The 18,422-nt window shown below is 48.4% G+C and overlaps 1 protein-coding gene across 1 annotated transcript; it reads left to right on the forward strand.

Moving 5' to 3' along the window:
* Nucleotides 1–2,015: 2,015 nt before the first annotated feature.
* Nucleotides 2,016–3,144, forward strand: LOC116825128 (olfactory receptor 52K2-like). Its single transcript, XM_032780871.2, has one exon. The coding sequence runs from the start codon at nucleotides 2,016–2,018 to the stop codon at nucleotides 3,009–3,011; it is 996 nt and encodes a 331-aa protein (XP_032636762.2). The 3' UTR covers nucleotides 3,012–3,144.
* The last annotated feature ends 15,278 nt before the right edge of the window (nucleotides 3,145–18,422 follow it).

Here is an 18,422-nt window from a genome sequence, read left to right on the forward strand (position 1 = left end):
CAGCTGCTCACAGCTTAAAAAAATCCCTTTGTCACAAGGACCTGATACCTCTGCTTCCAGGCAAAGAGAGATAAAATCTCTATCTGCTTTCTAACCAGCCAAAAAGAAAAAAAAATGTCCTTTTAAAATTCTACTGGGCTATTGGTTCAAAAAGATCTCTGGTTAAAATGATCCCACCGCTCTGCCACCATGTCAGGGTTCCATCCCCACTCTGAACTTTAGGGCACAGACGTGGGGACCCGCTTGAAGATCCCCTAAGCTTTTTTCTACCATCTTAGGTTAAAGACTCCCGAAGGCACAAATTCTTTCTTATACCTTGGATTAGGTAATGCTGCCACCACCAAGTGATTTAAACAAACATTTAAGGAGGGCCACTTGGAGCCTCACCCTCCACAAATATCATCCCAACCCCCTTACACCCCCTTTCCTTGGCAGGCTTGAGAATAATATCCTCACAAATTGGTACAGGTGAACACAGACTCAAACCCTTAGATCTTAAAATGATGAAAAAACAATCAGGTTCTTAAAAGATGAATGTTAATTAAAGAAAAGGTAAAAGTATCACCTCTGTAAAATCAGGATGGTAAGTACTTCACAGAATAACAAAAGACTCAAGAACCTAGAGGATCTCCCTCTAGACAAGACCTCCCTCTAGACAAGACATCCTCTAGACAAGGAAAATCACAAGCCAAAATAAAAGTAAGCTAACACGTTCCCTTATTATTACTTACTAATTCTAATGGAGTTGGATTCTTGCCTTCTTGATCTGTCTCTGGCAGGCACACAGAACAGACAGACAAAGAACAGACAAATCAAAGCCTTTTCCCCCTCCTTTGGGTCAGGTGCCAGCCAGGTTACCTGAGCTTCTTAACCCTTTACAAGTAAAAGGATTTTGTCCCATTCGCCAGGAGGGATTTTATAGTGCTCTATACAGAAAGGTGGTTACTCTTCCCTTTATATATTTGACAACACATCTGGAAAATCAGGGTGTTGCTAGATATTAAAAGAGCAACTGAAATCATTAACACCCAAGAATGCCTTCCTTGGGGTCCAGTTTAAAGGTTACAAAGAAAACAGAAGCTCCTGTGTTTAGCACAGAAGACTCCACAAGCCCGAAATAAAGCGATAAACCTGATCACGTCTAAGTAAACATTTCCTGTTCTACTTACTTATCTGTCGTTCCAAAGGAGTAATTTTTAGGTATAAATGCTGATGATTTTTCATATCCAGCCCAATCTTTACAGGACGCCTGCTGCTCTCTGTCTCTCCAGCCGAGAGAAAACAACAACCCACACAAAGACAGGAAGTTGTTTCTCAATTTTAAAAGTTTCTAGTCTTCCCATTGGTTCTTTTGCTCAGGTTCCTACTCACTTCCCCTTATCTAAGCATTTCAGTGGGACGTCTTACAGCTACTAAGAAGGATTTTTATAGCTAACTGACTGGCTGGGTGGGTGTTCATAAAAGAGGTTCTACCCCCCATCTTTTACCACAGCAGGTGTTTCCACTGAGTTGCTACCAGTGATGCCCAGGTCTTTTCCGTGCGGTGCATCTAGCTGGGATGTTCCCCCCGGAGCACGACTTGGCAAAAGTTTGTGGGTTTTTTTTCCCATTCTAAGGTTTTAAGCAACCGGGTGAATGGGAACTCCCTACAGCACAGACTCCCCAGCCTGGGTTTCATTGTATTAAGGAACAATGATGGAAAACCAGTACCCAATGTCATGTTCCTGCTATTGCTATTAAGCTTTACCACACCACGAAATGTAGGAATTGTTGACACATGCCATAACATATAGAATTGGCATTACTGGGTCAGTTGTTCATAATTTATTTCTATCAATAATGAAAATGTCTTTTTTTCAGTGTGTGAAGAGACCAATCTGCTTCACCAACAAGAACAGCCTAAAGTAGTGTATGTAGTGTCTCACATTCATATTGTCTCTCCATCCAGGCATTTGTACTGCGACCATCACCCTTGACCCTGGGCACATACAGCAAGTCAGGAGAACATACAGTGCATGCAGGAAACACCGTTCTACCTCAGAGTTGGAGACCTTCACTCATACTCCATGTCAAATTCCAGCACAACTGATTTCACCAACCCCTCCACCTTCATCCTGCTGGGCATTCCTGGCCTGGAGGCAGCCCATGTCTGGATCTCCATCCCCTTCTGCACCATGTATGCAATAGCCATCCTGGGGAACTCTGCCATCCTGTTAATTGTGAAGATGGAGCCAAGCCTCCATGGGCCCATGTACTATTTCCTCTGCATGCTGGCCATCACTGACCTGGTCCTGTCTACATCCATCCTGCCCAAAATGCTGGCAATCTTCTGGTTCAATTCCAGGGAGATCGATTTTGATGCCTGCCTTACCCAGATGTACTTCACTGCCTGCTTCTCAGTGATGGAGTCCGGGTTCATTGTGACCATGGGTTTTGATCGCTATGTGGCCATCTGCCATCCCCTGAGACATTCCACCACCCTGACAATCCCTGTGGTGGCCAAGATGGGCTTGGCCGTGGTGCTGCGCAGTAGCATGCTTGTACTGCCCTATCCCTTCCTGGTAAGACAGTGGCAATACTGCAGAACCAACATCATCCCCGAGCCATTCTGCGCACACATGGCTGTGGTGAAGCTGGCCTGTGGTGACACCCACGTCAGCAGTTACTATGGTCTCTTTGTGCTATTGTGTGTAATGGGTCTGGATGGGATTTTTATCACTGTGTCCTATATCCAGATCCTCAGGGCCATCTTCAGTCTCTCCGCAAAGGAAGCCCGGCTCAAGACTTTTGGAACCTGTGTCTCTCATCTCTGTGTCATCTTAACCTTTTGTATCCCAGGTCTCTTCTCCTCCCTCACATACCGGTTTGGAAAGAATGTGCCCCTGCATTTCCATGTTCTTATTGGCAACATGAACCTACTGGTGCCCCCCATGCTACACTCCATCATCTATGGGGTGAGGACCAAAGAGATCCGGTACAGGCTGCTCCGGTTCATTACTTATAAGGAATGATTTAGTTGGGGATTGGTTCTGATTTGAGCAGGGGGTTGGACTAGATGACCTCCTGAGGGCCATTCCAACCCTGATATTCTATGATTCTATGATTCTAACTAAAGTTTTGTCCTGGTGCTCTGGTTCCGAGACTGAGCTCCGTGAAGCACTGGCTGGTGACATGGTGCTGGGCCCTCTTCCTTCAATCCCTTACTGGGGAGTGAAAAAGATATTAAATCCTTTCCTGACCTTACTGTGCTGTGTCAGCATGACAAACTGGGGAATTGATCTGTATAGAACTTATTAATTCTTTGCAGTTAGAAAGGTGGCAACAACTGGACCCTGAGACCCTGCCCTCTGCCCTACCTGTTCCCCAAGGCCCTACTCCTACCCCACCTGCTCTAGATCCTGGATTCTCTACTCCCCTCCCTCACTCCTTCAATCTTCTCCACTTCTGTCCCTGCCTCAGCTGGGCTTCCTCTACTCTGGGGCTGGGCTGGGAGCTGCTGAAGCCTGAATAAGGGGCCTGCCTGTTGGTATGATGTGGACCCAGCTGAGCAGGGGCAGGTTAATGACCTTAAACCTCCCCCCTGCCCTTCAGGAACCAGACACAGTCCAATCCCCTTCTTGGCTGGACTTTCTAGTCCAAAACCAAGTACCTGACAACCCTGCATGGCATCCAGATACAGAAGCCAAAATTCAGAGCATCTGGATAAAACCCTAGATGGGGGAAAACCCTATTACCTCATCTTTTGTTATAGGAACCATGTGTATTGTTATGTCTTTGGGATTTCCTGTACTCTTCACTCACATACCTTGTACTAAGAGACAGCAGGTGGGGTGGAGGCATCTGTTTATAATTACATTGGTCATTAAAGACTATCAGCCCTAGCGAGATCGTACAGAGATAGAAGAAGGGAGTAAACACATTCTAAATTTAATGTTCTCCAGTTTCTCTGCAGAGGGGCGGGTGTGGAAGGAATGGAACCTCTCCAGAAGGAGGAACAGAGAGAGGAAGGGCTCATCCAGCCCTTTAAAACACAGAGACTGGTTGAGCTGGAAGAAATTGAGGCAGGAGAGAGATAATCTATAGTTGCAGCAGAGAGACAGATTCCCACTGGAGGAGAAGTTCGGCGTTGCAGAAGGTGGCCCCCGCAAACCCTAGAAGGTTCTGACCAATCACAAAGTATGTTCCAGGGTGACGTGGATTGTAGCGGGGTGGTCACCTACACCGGTCATGAAAGGGTTACAGCCAGCCCTGGGAGAGGGCTGGGGCTGAAGGAAAAGCAGAGGCTGGTTGGGGAAGTAGCCACAGCTGGGGCCACACCCTCATCAGGCCCATAGCTGACCCTATAAAAGGCCAGGAGCCAGGAGCTCAGGCAGTCTCGTTCTAGCTATTGAGAGAGACAGGTCTGGCTGCAGAGGAGCTGATCAGGGTACCTAGAGTGGAGCAGGGATAGGGGGAAGGGCCAGAGGAGCTGGGGAGCTCCAGTCTGGAAAACCCCCAGGCTGCGGGCCTTGCCAAAGGCCAAGAAGGTACTGGGGTTGCAGAGGGGCAGCCCAAGGGGAGGCAGAGGCAGCAAGTCCAAACCCTCCTTGCCGATGATGGGTGGCTTTTACACTGCAGTCCACCTCAGAGAGCTGGGGGTAGATGGGGACCGGCAGCAGCCCAAGACTGAGGTGAGGTGGGGGTTCCCCAGGGAGCAGAGACCCAGAAGACTGTGAGGTGCTGCAGGGGGCAGAACCCCGAGAGAAGGAGTATCGGGTTCCAGGAGGGATACGGGGGCCAATGGCAAATGAGACACCAGCCTGCAGAGGGCGCTCTGGAGGCTGACCAGCAGGAGGTGCCACGCCGGTGAGCCGTGGCATCTCTACAGATTGGTGGAGAATGTGGGCAGAGGCTGTCCACCCCCGATACAGGGGGCAGAGCAAGGACTGTGGACCGATCATCCAGACATTAGGAAAAGTGGGACGATGGATCCCGGGTATACTGGGGCTTTCTTTGTGGAGGGCCCAGGTGTTATCCCGGGTAGGACCCCGGTGTCAGCGCCCCGGTGGAAGGGGGTGCATGACCTGTGAGAAATCCGGGAGGCCCAGGAGGGAATATGGGAGGTGCAGAGGGCCCTCCATGAACAGATGGCCCAGCTGATGGAGAACAGTGCGCCCTAGTAAAACACCTTCAGAGGAAGTTTGGAAAGAACCGCCAAGGGCTGGGGGAGAAGCCCCGCACCAAAGCCAGGAGGCTGGGGGCAGAACTAAAGATGGGTTATCCCTGTACAAGGCACGGACCTATAAAACGGGAGACTGGGACAAGTCCCAAGGACAATCCTCCAGGCGAGAGAGTCCAGGTGTCTGCCAACTTATTGCACCTGTGGACAGAGAAGACACCTCTGGTGGGAGTGCCCAGGCCCAGTGAACCCGACCAGGGCAGCCCAAGGGGGGCTAGGCTCAAGAACAAGGATAAAAGGCCCAGGGCAGCCTGGAGGTGGGCATGGGGCTGTGTTCAGCAATACTGCCCCATCAAGAGCAGGGCGGAGGTGGCAGAGGCAGTGAGGAAGATGGAGGGGACCCCACGGAAGGTTAGGACCTACACCATCACAGAGTCAGTTACCGAGCAGGAGACCCAGACCGAGTGGGCCCAGCAGGAAGCCAGGACCCAGGTGGTTGTAGTAAAAGAGACGAAATGGACACAGATCCCGAGGCTGGAGGGTCCAGGAGATACAGACCTGAGGGTGCGGCTGGAGGCCGAGGGGTTGGCCCGCCGGAAGGTGGAGTCGCGCTCTTGAGAGATGGCCCGAGGCTGGGAGGCCTTGGACATGAGGTAAGTGGGCTGGGGCTGAAGAAGAAGCCTAGGCTGATTGGGGAAGGCAGCCACAGCTGGGCCACGCTCCAATCAGGCCATAGCTGACCCTACAAAATGCCAGGAGCCAGGAGCACAGGCAGGAGAGATGGCCCTGGTTGCTGGGGAGCTGAGCAGGGTACCTAGAGTGGAGCAGGGCTGGGAGAAGGGTAGAGGAGCTGGGGAGCTTCGGCTGGAAAACTCCAGGCTGCAGGCCTTGCCAAAGGCTGAGAAGGTACTGGGGTTGCAGAGGGGCAGCCCAAGGACAGGAAGAGGCAGCAGGTCCAAACCCTCCTTGCCAATGATGAGTGGCTTTTACACTGCAATCCACCTCAGAGAGTGGGGACTAGATGGGGACTGGCAGCAGCCCAAGAATGAGGAGAGGTGGGAATAGGGGTGTGGTGGTTCCCAGGGGAGGGGAGACCCAATGAGGCTGCAGGGTACTGCAGGGGGCAGAAACCGGACAGAAGGGGCACTGGGGTCCAGAAGGGACATGAGGCCAGCAGCAAGGCGAGACAGCAGACTGCAGAAGGCACTCCGGAGGCTGGACAGCTAATTCACTGGATGACCAGCAGGAGGCACTGTGCCGATGAGTCTTCGCCTCACTACATGGATAAAGTATATGTACTGGAAAACATCATCCCAATGATACAGAGAAAATGATGGGGTCTAAATTGTATCCAATGATTTTAGTTCATTATTCATTTTTTCTGTGATGTTATTATTAATCAATAAGTTATATTTATCTGTATATTAATTAAGGTTAAATTGTGGGATTATGGAAGTGCAAGGCTGATCCGTATTTAGAGGAACCAAATACCAGACATGAGTAGGAGAATCTGGAATGCAAGAACCTGTAGGTTGAGGTCTTCAAGACTTTAGCTTAGCTACTGTAGGCCGTGGAAACAAGAAATGAAGGCATAAGTGACTGGAAAATAATCCGATGCCCTAAAATAATGGGAAAAGAGGAACTAAGTAATAATATTGCACAAAATTACTCAGAAGATTAATATTATGTTATAAACATGCCGTAAAAGCACACCTGTCTCAGACATGTGTCTTAATCACAGGGTACAGGTTTTGAGAATGATAATGAGAATAAAGGGAACTTACCCATCCTATAGAAAATTGAGATCCCTTAAGTTTCCAAGAGACACAAACTAATAAGATAAAAAATCCACTTTTATGGACACGCACAGAATGTAGGTATAGACACACTCACATTATAAAGAGGAGATGCCCAGAGTGGGAAAATTGAGCTCCCTATGGAAGACTCCAGCAGGAATCACCTGTCTACTCATGATCAAGCTATGAGAGACCCATCAGACCCTAACACTATTGTTAAGGATGGGAATATAACTAGATTTGTAACTGGTGCATAGGTGTTGTGACAGACCCAGTCCAGTGTGGTACAGGAGTCTGGTAGAGGGCAAATATACTGGTCACTGGATGAGTAGTTTACTGTTCCCTGAGTGACTAGAGCAGGGGCTGCACTAGAGTAATCAGGAACCTGCTAGAAACAATTAAGGCAGACAGGCTGATTAGAACTCCTGCAGCCAGTCAAGGCAGGCTAATCAGGGCACCTGGGTTTAAAAGGAGCTCACTCCAGTCATGGAGGGGGGAGCCAGAGGAGAGGAAATGCGTGTTTGGAGCTGGGAGCAAGAGGCACAGGGAGCTGAGAGTGAGAAGCTGTGCTTCTGGAGGACTAAGGAGTACAAGTGTTATCAGACACCAGGAAGAAGGGACTGTGGAGAGGATAAAGAAGGTGTTTGGAGGAGGCCATGGGGAAGTAGCCCAGGGAGGTGTAGCTGTCACACAGCAGTTATAGGAGGCACTATAGACAGCTGCAATCCACAGGGCCCTGGGCTGGAACCCGGAGTAGAGGGCGAGCCCAGGTTCCCCCCAGACCTCCCAACTCCATGATCAGACACAGGAGGAGTTGACCCAGACTGTGGGGAAGATCACTGAGGTGAGCAAATCTGCCAATAAGCACAGAACCCAACAGAGTAGAGGAGGAACTTTGTCACAGTGTGTATAGAATTTCTATATGCTTGAGTAATTGTAACTTTAATAAAACTTATCAAGTAGACTAGGCCTTGTACGGATAAATGTATGTATGGTCACTACTTTGGTCTTTACGTGTTTCTAGAGACTCCAAATTTGAAGCAGGCAGCAGAGGTGACTTTCACTCTGTTAAGATTGAAACTGTAGCCACCAGAGCCAAAGCCTTAGTGGTGTAACACCACGTTAGAAAATTTACTTTAAATAAAGTAAAAGGCTACAAAATCAATTTTTCCTTTTATTTTTCCCATCCATGTGCACAATGAATTTTGTTATGTACATCAATATTGAGGTGATTTTCAGATGTGTGCCCAGTAGAAACAAAAAGCATAAATATAATATAGTTTTAAAAAGTTGCCATTGGGCTAATTACTCCAGCCAGGACAGGTTAAGTATTTTAGAACTCAGTCACTATTCGAAGAGGTCACGGGCTTGGGGAGGTATCCCGGGGGCATGGTGGGTGCTTGGTAGGGCTGCATCTGGGGAGTGGCCTGGGGTTGCCACAGGTGCTTCGGCAGGCAGTGGCTTGACAGAGTGGCCCGGGCAGCAGCACAAGTACTCAGGGGCCGCCCAGGAATGACTGCTGTTGCTGGGAGAGAGTGTTGGCAGGGCTGTGGCAAGCTCCCTGCCTGGTGCCTCAGAATCAGTGACATGTCCTTCCGTGCAAAGAGTGACAAAGGTATCTCATGAAACAGGGTCACTGGACAACACAAATGCAGATGAAATGCAATGCCAATAAATGCAAAGTATAGTCCATGGCAAAATATAATCCCAACTGTACATGCAAAATGAGAGGGTCTAAATTAGCTGTCACCCATCAAGAAAGAGAGCTTGAAGTCATTGTGGCTAGTTCTCTGAAAACATCTGCACAATGTACTGTGGCAATCAAAAAAGCTAAGAGAATGCTAGTAACCTTTAAGGAATGGATAGATAATTAAACAAAAAATATAATATTGTGTCTATACAAATCCATGATACATCCACATATTGAATACTGTATGCAGATTTGGTCACCCTGTAACCCAAGTTTTCAGAACCCTCAGCCGGGGTAACTTAACTATTGCACTCCTGGTGGTGTCAGGAATAAATCCGTGGGACCACAGCAATTCTGTCTAATAAAAGACTGAGGCAAGTAAATGAGCTGTAGACTAACATTTCAGTTCATTATATATAAGTGGACACAGGCATAAGCAGTAGGTTTAGAACTTGTCAGATGTTTACCTAAACTCTGGAATGGTACTGAGTAATTAACCAAGGGTTTGAAGTGGCTAGTTCCTCACCCACTGGGGAGAAAATGTGTAAGGAAAAGTGTCTCTCAAGATGGTGTCAGAGGACTGCTCCAAAGTACATTCTATAGCTAATCATTTTTATAACTAACTTCTACAAAATGCATAGGTCATAATGAACCCTACTGAATCCTCACTTTTCCTCACTTCCAAACGCGGCATGCCGTCCTGCTTGGGGCGGCGAAATGTCTAGAGCTGCCCCTAGATGGGAGTCTCCCAAGGTCCAATGTCAGTTAAGTGTTTCTTGACTGGGCACTTACCCAAAATAGTCCTTTCTCAAGAAGCTGACCAAATGCTTCACTTATGTTACTCAGAATGAAACACATTGGGATACAAGTACATAGTCAATATTCATAACTTCAGATACAAACAGGATACACACTTACAGACAGCATAATCCTAACCAGCAAATTACAACCTTTCCATAGACACCCCCTTTGTAGAAGCTTTGGGTAACTATGGGATCTTTGTTGCAACAATGGTCTATACACTCACAGTTCCTGTCAATGACATCACACAGGGGCTGTTTCTCCTGTGTGCGCGAAGGGCTCAGCACAATGGAACCTGAACTGCAGCGGGGTCTCTGGAGGCTTCCACATAAATAATGATCATAAATAATCAACACAATAATCCACACAAATTGGGGATTAGGTCCCACCACCCTTCATTGCATTTAGCTACAGATTAGATCAATCCATGCTTGCCAGCTACAGAGCGTTAGTCACTTGAATACAGGAGGAAATGTCCCCCTGTTCAGCTCAGAGAGGAGAATTTGTTCAGCCTCATAATAGTGCTTAAAAACCCAGGTGCTCCACACCAGAGAAATACCCCCAACTAGCCAGATGATCTGGCTGAAAGCTCAGCTGTGGAAATCCAAATGCTCTCCACCACGGCAGTCCTGGAAAGTCTGAGTCAACCTGGAACATTCGATTTCAATTCCACCTGGGAGGGACTGGGAGGAAATGAACCGAGAGGGAGAGAACAAACCCAAAGCAAACACTAATCCAATCTCTATCCCACCCATAGGGCCTGCCTTGTTTCAGGGCAGCTTTGTGGAGGGACACTCCACCCATAGGAACTGTCTGTTGCTGTTGCTTTTACTAAGCCAGTTCCCCGATAGTGACTCCGGTGGTTGTGATGCGTTGGCAGGTCTCTGAGTGGGAATGGAAGTGGAGTCCCAGAGTTCACACCTCACAGGAGCGGGGAGCCTACTGTAGTAAGATGAGGCCCTGAAACATAAATCCTTGTATAAGAGGCCCGGTATGAGGCCTGAGGCCTGAACTAAAGTAATGGTCAAGACTTTGTTCACATAAAGCAAAATGAAGCTGTGAGCCAGAGGCAGGCCCTGCTCACAGAAGCTGGCAAGAAGAAGGCTGCTTCTTGCAAGTATCCATGTGTCAGGATGGCACTGGACATCCCGGTATGAACACATTCAACAGAGATAACAAGGAACAGGCCGACCCATCTTAAAGACAGGGTCAAAAGGATAATATGATGGATAGACTGGTTTGTTCGTATCACCATGTGCGAGGAGAGAGGCAGCACCCCAACATGCAGAGGAGTTGTACCTCAATACATAGGGAGTGATATGCAACTTGTTTGTACCTGTGTATAAGAATGCATCCCTCGGGCAGTGTCTTTGTCCAGCCGAGGGGGCAATGGAAAGTCCCACCAATGACTGAGCTGTGTCCATTATTAGGGAGCACATCTGTACTAGCAGAACTGTAGATATCTGATTCAGGGAGCTAGAGACTGTGTTTCATTTGACAATAAATCTGGCCGGGTGCCTTTGTACCTTATGGGAGTCTGTGGTCATTGGGTGGTCCTCTCGGGATCTGCTGTGTTAGCTCTCTGTGCAGAGCCAGAGCAGTACGCAGAGGAAACGCACACTCTTAGCCAACTGTTATCAACACTGGATAGAGCAGAACACCATACCGGTGACACAGTAGCGTAGCTAGCAGGGTGCAGGGGAAGCAGTCACTTCCCTTCAGAACATTTTTCAAAAACGTCATCTGGGCAGGGTATCTGGGAGCTGCCGGAGTCTGGGTTCTTGTGCAGCGCGGCACGGGTCGGCTCAGTGGCGGGAGCCGAGAAGGCTGCAGTGGCGGCAGCTCAAGATATTCCTGCACTAGGCAGACTGCCAGTGGCTTCAAGGCATGGAGGGGCTGTAATGGGGCGCCCGGCTCGGAGTGCGGGAAAAGAAAGTCAGAGACAGGAGGAGGCGCTGCAGCTGTCCGGCACAGGTGCTGCTGGTGCTCCAGCTCTCCAGTAAGCGGGGTGCAAAGTGCCCCCTGAGCAGTGCCGCCCTCAGGGGGATGTACTGGCTGCTTTGTGGGTGCAGGGGACAGCAACAGCGAGGGCTGCAGCGACCGCTGTGATGGGTAGGCGAGGAAGCGCGGGTCTCCAGCCTCCTCCTAATCTCCCCAGCAGCGCTAATGTGTGCACACGGGTGGGGGTGTGCAAGTGGTGAGACTCCCTCCCAGCTCCTCTCCACGGGCGCAACTAGAGCCGTGCATAGCAGGACTCCATTGCAGCTGCCCACGCCTGGGCAGGAGCGCTGTATCCTGCCATGTGGGGCAAACGCGCCCTGCACGGCTGCTGCGAGAAGTCTGGCCACAAACAGGGGATTATCTTCAGCGTCTTCTTCTCCTCCCCATTCCCGCTCTCCCGCCAGAGCTGGACGGCCGGAGCACGGGCACCTCAAGGTAAAGACGCACTTTGGTGTTGGTGGGGGAAGAGGGGGTAGCTCATCAGCGGCACCTCGGCAGCCAGGTAAGCACAGACCAAATGAGCTGGGTGTCTGGGAGAGGGGGTGCAGCATGGCCACAAGGTGGCCAGAGGAGCCAAGGAGTGGGGGCGTGGAGTGGCTGGAGGAGGAGCCAAGGAGTGAGTAGCCAGAGGAGTAGCCAAGGGGGGGATGCCTTTTTTATGTTTGCTTCCCCTGCACTTAGAACCTGGCAATGCCACTGCGGCAACATCTGACAACACTCACAAACCTCAGCTAGTTCTGAAAACCTCAGATTCGCCTCGAGAGGATGGTGAAGGCTCCAGATCCCTCTTACAGCCCTTACTCTGCATCCCACCCAATAGACAGTCCATGCAAGAACGTGAATACCTTTCCTTCTTGGCATGAGAGAGGGACGGTGGTTACGGCAGGGAAGTCAGGACTGCTGGGTTCTGCCTGTCATCCTGCCATTCAAGATCTATGTGACCTTAACCGGTCACGTTTCCCTCTGCCTCAGTTTACTTATCTGTATAATGGAGATATGTTCACACTGACGTACTGATGTTCCAGAGCCTTTTTGAAATCCTTCAGTGAAAGTTGCTGCACAGCATGATGATAGTTTCTGAGGAGAATTACTAATCTCTGATATCTTAGCAATAACTCTGTGCGCCTGCAGAGTGTTTGTGTCTCCCCTCAGGCATCTGTCTCCAGAACTATCTGTCTATTATCTACCCCTCCATCCTGGTTATTGACAAGGTATCAGACTCTATGGAGATCTAGGACTAATCCCTAGTTTTTCTTCCTAATCAACTATAATTTTTACATATATACAAACGCACAGAGCAGCCAATTTCTCTCTGACTCAGGGGAGAGCCCAAGAGTTCTCAACTCCCTTTGGGAAAGTCCCTTAATTACTGTTTACTCCTAAAGCTGGATAATTAGCACAGAAGCACAGACCGGCTGGTCTCCAGCCTGTTTGCATCCAGATGCTGCTTCTCCCCTGGAGGCTGAGCGAACCCCCCTGAGATTGCACAAAGCTATATTATAAACTGTGCACACCCGCTTGTCGGCTCTCAGCATAGTACGCTGCTGCAGGTACTGGAATGAGAGAGATGCGGGACATGGCTACCTGAGGGCGATTTCCAGGGAAGACACTTCCATCTCAGCATTCACAGGTACCATCTCTTGCTGAGGAGCTCACCTCCTTGACAAACCTGGTGCAATGTGGGCATGATGAGATAGACTCTCTGCTCTGCATAGCCATTAAACATCCCAGGGCCTTTGCCACAGTGGATGAGTTTGCTCCAGTATTTTCTATGCACACCAGTCCGCCCCAGCGGAGGGCTTCCAACCCAAGGTGAATGCATGTTTTCCAGCAGCCCAGTGGATCCACCAGGAGAAAGATATTAGTAGATGTATAATACAAAGCTGAATTCTGGGGCCCTGGCCCATAGTTTGCTCAGGCTCCACTGAGGAAAAACTCCCCTGGAACAAGAAGTGAGTAAAGACCTTAAGAGCAGCTGTGTGCTAACGTACGGAGACTGTCACCTCCTCCTCTTGTGTTTCAGGGCTCTAGTTGTTAAGTGGGGGGAGGTGGCTGGTACCTGACTTTTATCTGTCGGAAAATATGCAGGTGGAAATGCTCCTCACTGGAATAACATGTCCAAGACATAGTCTCCTAACTTATGTCTGAAACTTTCAAAAACAAATTCACCCAGCGTAGGAAATTTCACTCTGAACACTTACAGTTTGGAAAATTTACATCCAACTGAAAATGAGGTCATCTTATTGAAGATCTCAGACAGCTTTAACTAAAGATAGTGCCGCTTGCAATAGCCAATCTATTTGTGAATCCCATTCAGCTAAGCACTTCACTCCAATAATGTCTGTGGCAAGGAGTTCCACAGGCCAATTGTGGATTACATAAACAATTTCCTTTTGTCGGTGTTACATGTTCAGACTTTCAAGGGAACTGAATTACCACAGCAAATATAAATGCCTGGTCTGCTTTCTTTATCGATAGATTCACAGAGTTTAAGGTGAGAAGGGACCATTAGATCAGCCAATCTGACCTCCTATATTAAATTTCACACAAGGTTACAGATCCCCCTGGCCTTGGTAGTAGTGCTGCAACCAGCCTTCCCTCAGGGAAGCTGAGAAAGAAAAGAAACAAAAGAAAACTCAGATGTTGTACCAGTTGATCTTGGAACCTTTATTCCACTTAACTATTTCAGTAGCGTGTGCACAGACCTCTTGCTTTCAAAAGTAAAAAATCAAATCATATTCTTAAAAAGATGATTTTATTAAAAAAAATAAAGCAAACACATGTCAGAGTTCCCTCCCCACTCTGAACTCTAGGATGTAGATGTGGGGATCCGCATGAAAACCTCCTAAACTTATTTCTAGCAGCTTAGGTTAAAAACTCCCCTATTCCTTGGATTAAGTAACGCTGCCACCACAAAGTGATTCAAACAAACATTTAGGGACAGCCACTTGGAGCCCCACCTTCCCCAAGTATCTCCCCAAGCCCCGACACCCCTTTTCAAGAATAACCTATGTAAAATCGGGATGGTAAGTACTTTACAGAATAACAAAAGTCTCAAGAACATAGAAGATCTCCCCTCTAGACAAGGAAAATCATAAGCCAAAATAAAAGAAGCTAACACATTACCTTCTTATTACTTACTAATTCTAATGGAGTTGGATTGCTTGCCTTCTTGATCTGTCTCCGGGAAGTACACAGAACAGACAAACAAAGAACAGACAAAACAAATCGCAAATAGTGTTGGACAGCCAGTTCCATGCTGGCTGTGATTTCTTCCTGGAGCTCTAGGAGAAAACAGAGATAATAAGACACATGCACCTCTAGATATCCTACTGACTATGTACAAACTAACAATACTTTCCACATTTCAAGGGTGATTTTAACCAGTTGATTTTGGGAAACTTTCATGGGAGAGTGCATCAGCCACCTTGTTAGAAGCTCCTGAAATGTGTTGTATTTCAAAATCAAAATCTTGCAGACTTAAACTCCACCAAAGAAGTTTTTTGTTATTGTCCTTGATGGTATGAAGCCACTTTAGCGCAGCATGGTTGGTTTGTAGCTGAAAACTCTATCCCCAAACATATGGGAGTAGCTTTTCCAGCGCGTACACAATGGCGTAGCATTCCTTTTCGCTAACTGACCAGTGGCTTTCCCTCTCAGACAGTTTCTTGCTGAGAAACATGACAGGATGGAATTCTTGATCCGGACCTTCCTGCATTAAAACTGTTCCCACACCATGCTTGGACGCATCTGTGGTTACTAGGAACGGTTTGTCGAAGTCTGGGGCTCTTAGCTTAGGGTCAGACATGAGTGTCACCTTAAGCTGGCTAACGGCCTTCTGACACTCATCAGTCCACTGAACTGCATTTGGCTGTGTCTTTCTGGTCAGGTCTGTTAGTGGGGCAGTGATTTGGCTGTAGTGTGGTACCTGTAATATCCGGCCAAGCCTAAGAAGGATTGGACCTGTTTCTTTGACTTTGGGACAGGCCACTTTTGGATAGCATCCACCTTGGCCTGTAGGAGATTTATCGTTCCTTGACCCACCTGGTGTCAAGGTAAGTCACTCTGTTTAGGCCTATTTGACACTTTTTCACCTTAACAGTTAGCCCTGCCTCCCTTAGGTGCTCAAAGACTTTTTGTAGATGCTCCAGGTGTTCTAGGTATTCTTCCCATGAATCAGGGAAAGATGGCCACATCATCAAGGTAGGCAACTGCAGATTCTCCCAATCCCGCTAGGAGACCATCTACAAGCATTTGGAAGGTGGCAGGTGCATTTCGCAGCCTGAGGAGCACATTAAATTCATACATCCCTGCATGGGTGATGAAGGCTGACCATTCCTTGGCGGGTTCATTTAGTGGTACTTGCCAGTATCCCTTGGTTAAGTCTAATGTAGAGATGAATTGGACACTTCCCAGTTTCTCCAATTGCTCATCAGTGCGTGGCATTGGATAGTTGTCTGGGCAAGTTACAGCATTTAGTTTACGATAGTCCATGGAAAGCATATCTCCCCATCTGGTTTGGGAACTAGGATCACTGGAGATGCCCATGCACTGTTAGAGGGCTGGATTACTCCCATCTGTAGCATGTCCTGTATCTCTTGTTCTATAGAAGTTTTGTCTTGAGGAGACAGCGGCTGGGTTGAGCTCTAATTGGGTGAGCATTACTGTGCCAATGGAGTGGTATGCCCATTCAGTCCATCCTGGGATGGCTGAGAACATCGGCATGAAGCTAGTGCAGAGCTTCTTGATCTGATGTCACTGCATACATCCAAGGATTATGAAGATGTTCACCTCTTCCACACCACCATCACTTTTTTCTTCATAGTAGACACCTTCAGGACACTCAACATCATCTCCTCCCTGAGCTGTAAACTGAAAAACCTTTAATTCTCTGGAATAGAAGGGCTTTAGACAATTAACATGATACACTTTAGGCTTGAGGTTTGAGATGGGGGACGCTATGAGGTAGTTAACAGCTCCCAGGTGCTCTTGGACTGTGAATCGCCATTCCCACAACTCTTCCATCTTATGAGCCTGGAGTGCCTTCAAGACCATGACCTGGTCCCCTACTTTGAAGGAACAATCTCTGGCATGTTTATCATACCAGATTTTTTGCTCTTCCTGAGCATCCTTTAGGTTTTCTCTAGCAAGGGCTAAAGAATGTTGGAGGGTGCTTTGTAAGTTGCTTACAAAGTCCAGAATGTTAGTTTCTGGAGAGGACGTAAACCTCTCCTATTGCTGCTTCACCAGCTGTAATGGCCCCTTAACCTCATGGCCATACACAAGTTCGAATGGTGAAAACCCTAAACTAGGATATGGTACAGCCCTGTAGGCAAAAAGCAATTGCTACAACACTAGGTCCCAATCATTGGAGTGTTCATTTATGGATTTCCATATCATGGCCCTCAAAGTTCCATTAAACCTCTCCACCAGGCCATTGGTTTGATGGTGGTAAGGGGTGGCACTAAGTGGTTCACCTCATGAGTTACCCACAGGCTTTTCATGGTCCCTGCCAGGAAATTAGTTCCTGAATCTGTAAGGATGTTGGGTGGCCAACCTACCCTGGCAAAAATGTCTCTTAGTGCCTGGTACACACTTTTACCCCTGGTGTTGCTTAACGATACTGCTTCCGGCCATCGGGTGGCAAAATCCATGAAAGTCAGTATGTATAGCTTTCCTCTGGGGGTCTTTTTCGGAAAAAGACCCAGAATATCCACAGCTACTCACTGAATAGGGACCTTAATTATGGGGAGTGGCTGGAAAGGGACTTTGAACTAGTCTTGGGGTTTTCCCACTCTTTGGCACACCTTACAAGACCGGACAGAGGTAGAAACATCCTTGCCCACCACCTACTAGTGGAATGATTTCCCCAAACGGTCTTTGGTCCTATTCACCCCAACATGGCCACAAGATTGATATTGGGCTAAGCTCAAGAGCTTTACCCAGTACTTAGCTGGAACTACCAATTGTCTTTGAGGATGCCAGTCTTCCTGGTGTCCACCAGAAGAGTTTCCTTATATAAAATCCTTATTCTATAACAAACTGGGATTGGTTAGAAGAGCTGAGAGGCAGTGGGTTGCTCCGTGCTACTGTTCAAGCTCCCTGGTGATTGTCATCTGCTTCCTGCTTGACCTGGAACTGTTCCTTTGCTGCTGGAGACATCAGTTCCTCACTGGATTGTGGACTGGGGCTTGATCCCTCTGGAAGCAAGGCAGGTGATGGAGTTGTTCCTGTTCACTGTGAACCGCTGTCCGCCGGTACACTACGTGGTATTTCAGGCTCTGGCTGAGCCTCTTGGGTAGGGTTATCTGCTGCTGCTGCCAGTGCAGGCTTGATGGTGCCCACTGGTGTTGAAGTTGTAGATGGGCTTGCAAGCGCTGGACTCAGTACTGGCCATGGTTCTGGTGATGGTTAATTCACCAGTTCTGGTTCTGGGACTGGCTTTGGCTGGGTCTCTGGGACTGGATATGCTACAGCTGTTGTAGTTGTTGGCAGGGGATCCGGGTCCACCACCTCTGTCTGGGTCTCTGGTAACACAGACGGGGCCCTGGTGGAAGGCTCAGGAACAGGGATGGGTGTGAAAGCTTGCTTAGCCTGGCTGCTGGTGACTATTCCTACCCTCTTGGCCAGCTTCACATGGTTGGCCAAGTCTTCCCCCAGCAGCATGGGGACAGGATAATCATCATAGACTGCAAAAGTCCACATTCTTGACAAGCCCTTGTACTGGACAGGCAACTCAGCTGTAGGCAAGTTTACAGATTTTGACATGAATGGGTGAATTGTCACTTGGGCCTCTGGGTTGATGAATTTGGGGTCCACTAAGGATTGGTGGATAGTTGGCACTTGTACTCCAGTGTCCCTCCATGCTGCAACCTTCTTCCTGCCCATACTCACAGTTTTCCTTCGCTCTGAGGGTACCTGGGAGGCATCTGAGCCTGAGGACCTTGGACATGACTCCGATGTAATGAACTGCAGT

This window comes from Chelonoidis abingdonii, chromosome 1, assembly GCF_003597395.2.
Source record: "Chelonoidis abingdonii isolate Lonesome George chromosome 1, CheloAbing_2.0, whole genome shotgun sequence".
Lineage (NCBI taxonomy): Eukaryota > Metazoa > Chordata > Testudines > Testudinidae > Chelonoidis > Chelonoidis abingdonii.

Excerpts from the sequence above, each read along its gene's own strand:
- LOC116825128 (XM_032780871.2), top strand. The coding sequence starts at position 2,016 with ATGCAGGAAACACCGTTCTACCTCAGAGTTGGAGACCTTCACTCATAC.